Source organism: Benincasa hispida, unplaced genomic scaffold, assembly GCF_009727055.1.
Source record: "Benincasa hispida cultivar B227 unplaced genomic scaffold, ASM972705v1 Contig1740, whole genome shotgun sequence".
NCBI classification, from domain to species: domain Eukaryota; kingdom Viridiplantae; phylum Streptophyta; class Magnoliopsida; order Cucurbitales; family Cucurbitaceae; genus Benincasa; species Benincasa hispida.
The window spans coordinates 322-3,707 of record NW_024064307.1 but is presented as its reverse complement, the minus strand read 5'-3'; the positions used below and the strand labels follow the sequence as shown (position 1 = coordinate 3,707).

The following is a 3,386-nucleotide window of genomic DNA, read 5'->3' as shown; positions in this document are numbered from 1 at the left end:
GACGCCTATGGGGAGTCTGTATTCTGATGGCTGGTATTACGGCGCACGTGGTGTGAAATTGATGTAATGTGGTGCAGAAATTTTACTTCAAGCATTTTTGCAAAGTGAATAAGCGTCTGGGCGATTCGGATTGGATCAAGATGAATGTGCAATAATATGGAGATGGGGGGACAAATTCAAAATACGAGAAGCATGTGGCAGATTGGACAATGGCAGAAATCCATAGTTTCAAAATGTAGGATTAGTGAGGGCCATTAGGAACGGTTCTTGCTAGTAGAAGTGTAAACTTGACTCTCTACTAAACGTTTAAGTAATTTATCCCAAACTACCGACTATGTACGGTCCAGGACTGTACATCCTTTTCTTACGCGCCCTAAGATTTTACCTGCAACGCGAATGCACAATTAAAAATAACAGGCGTGGGTCCAGAAATTGGCGGGGTAATCTACTGCAATTTTTCGTGCTGCTCCGCTTCTGTCGGTATAAAATAAAATATTCAGGATGGTATGAATTATGATATACCTCTGGCAGTGTGCATAAATAGATAAAATCCACGTAGATATAATGTCTGTGTTGTATTAAGCGTTTTTAAGTCTGCTACCTAAACCTCGCTTAAGAATTATAATTAAGGTTTAAAATTCTTATGTGCTCTTTTGGAATTAGAGTTCATTTTTTTTAACTCTAATCCTATTTGCATTTAGTTTTGTTATATACATTCCTTATGATGTGTCTGCCGCTATTTAAGCCTGCTTTAGTCATATCGAAAACCAATTAGGTTATGATCATCACCATGCTAATACACCTCACTACCACCTTCTAATTGCATGGCTTAAAGTGCATAGTTTTTTTCACATTAGCCTGACATGTGACATTATATATGCGTCTTTAGTCGAAGTTTGTCTTATAAGTTTCCACTTGATGTGCACTCGCTTCTCTATCTATTTCTAAATGTCACTCTTTTACTTTCCTTCCATGCCTGTCCATATGAAGAATTTAAAGCATAAGTATTATTTTCTATAATGCTACAATCATTGATTCTGGGTAGCCATGATACTTATTTATGTAGCAATATCGCTGAATTTCCAATTCATTCAGCGATAACATATCCCCCACAATTATATCTCTCTTTTATAATATCTTGATAAATCATGCTTCCATAGTACTTCACTCAAAGTAATATCTTTGGAATCCCACTCTCAAATATACTCCTTGTCATCAGATTACCGCGTTTTAACTTTCCTTTAATTCAAAATCTATAAAGTTTTATTCCTCCATTCGTCTTGCTAGTTTCATTCCTATGTTTAGTTTGAATTTTAGCTTATAATATATCCAAGTGTTGTATATCTATAACAGCTTGATTGTGTTGTTGTTATAGTTACATTGTCTTTAATAGTTATGTAACGTGACTTATAATGCTGAAAACAGTTATTGATCCAAGCTCCCGTACCCTTATAAAATAGTAAACAAATTTTGAGGATTCTTCGATTTGCGCACTTTTTACAAATATTTGTTCGGCCGCTAAGAAGTGTGCTTAACTCAGTTTAACTAGAATACGTAATGGCGAGAACATGAGAATGTTGTTTTTCATATGGTGTGCTAACTAGATTTTGCCCAATATGTAGTTAATTCCTTTACTTCTTGAGTCTTTGTTTCTCATTATCAAGTGGTAATTTGCAGATGATGATAATAGTTTTCTTCTTCTTCAAAATATACTTACTATTGTCTATCTGAAGTATTATCTTATTCTAGTGTTTATATGCTTCTTAATTAATATGGCTCTTTATTCACTGGTATGTTGATCTATCTAAGAGAAAATTGTGTTGTGAAGAAACTCTTTAGAGTAAGACCAATTTTTATTCTATATAAAAAAAACACATGAAGAGAGCCAATAGTTTGAATTTTTTTTATTGTCTTATACAATTTTCTCGAGCTGTATATGCCGTCTTGTAGAAGTTTATTGTCGGTTATTAATATGATGTGATTTGACAAATGAATTAGTATCGCGAACACAAGATTATATAGGTAAAGTAAATTCTTAATATTAGTTGTCTTTTCCAATGCGGTAAATATTTATTTTTCTTACGTTACTCGGTATTAGTTTCTTTATATCTTCGTGTGTCTATTAATCATCTATATAACTCTTATTATTAATAATACCAATTATGATACGTTTGCCTGCCAAAACATATATCGCTTTATACCACGGAGATAGCCTTTTATGAAATACTCAATTCTTCTCGATTGCTACTGATAATCATTTATCTACTTATCGATATAGCTCTTATGTTTCTGACTATGGCTTTATATATCTATTACTAATTATCAGTACATCTAACAGTCTATAACAATTACGCACGTTTAACTACAGTTTATTCTATACGTCTTTAACATACTTGATTGATATGACTATAGCAGATATGTATCACTTCCACTTACCTGTCAATTTATGCAATACTCGATAGTACTTGAGTAGAGTCTTCCATCTCCACCATTGACGTCACCACCGATTCCAAAACCCGCTTGGTGAGTGAAATCCATATGACTAACAGTAGCCTCAACACCAACGCCATTAATGTCATTCACAAGCTTCTAAATCTCACACATTCCAGAATTGTCATTTACCCCAAAATTCCACTCCGATAACAAAATGTTCTCACCGCCATCTCTTTTACAGGAATCGTTTTCGTTCCGCCTAATTCGCCGATTCCCACCATTGAAATTCCTCCATTCATCAAATCGCCCATATTCACTTCTGATTGAACAAACCCTAACTCCACTGCCATATTACTACTACTTCCCCCAATTTTATCATTCAAATTCATCACCATATCAATAAACCATTGATCTATCAAATTCCTTCCATTATCAACCAGATCCATCTCATTGCTCCCTATTTCAAGCAGAGGAGAGTTAGAAGGAACAAATTCAGTAGGAGGAGGAGGAAGACGATGAACCTGTTGATGATAATCGATTCGTTTTCGACAGTCTCTTATCCTCTCTCCGACCATCCACAACAATGTGTGCAGTTCCCCGTTGGTGAGTTGGAAAATATAATGACCTTGATGCAATTGATGCATCAGAAGATCGAGTTCGAGTTCTTGATTCTTCTTGATGAGTTTCTTTAGCATATCTTGAGCTTTGGTGGCACATTCCTTGAGATATGTCTCTTGATTCGTCATTTTCTTCTGGCGTTCGACTTCCAGAAGGCTGAGAAAGCGACGGTAGAGGTGTTGAGCGGTGAAGAGAGATGGCCAGATGACGGGATGGTCCTCGTCGGGGCCATTGACGACGGCAAAGGCAAAAACGCCGCAGAGAGTGGTGAGTTCACTTACTTTCTTTAAAATTTCGAGCCTTCATTTCTTGAAACTGGCTTTCCTTGCATTATC

The 3,386-nt window shown here is 35.7% G+C and overlaps 1 protein-coding gene across 1 annotated transcript; it reads right to left on the bottom strand.

The window, feature by feature from the left end:
• Window positions 1-2,439: 2,439 nt before the first annotated feature.
• Window positions 2,440-3,179, bottom strand: LOC120068989. The gene is made up of 2 exons (XM_039020631.1): window positions 2,673-3,179; window positions 2,440-2,589 (listed from the first exon to the last, which is right to left on the bottom strand). The coding sequence occupies exons 1-2, from the start codon at window positions 3,177-3,179 to the stop codon at window positions 2,440-2,442; spliced, it is 657 nt and encodes a 218-aa protein (XP_038876559.1).
• Between the last annotated feature and the right edge of the window lie 207 nt (window positions 3,180-3,386).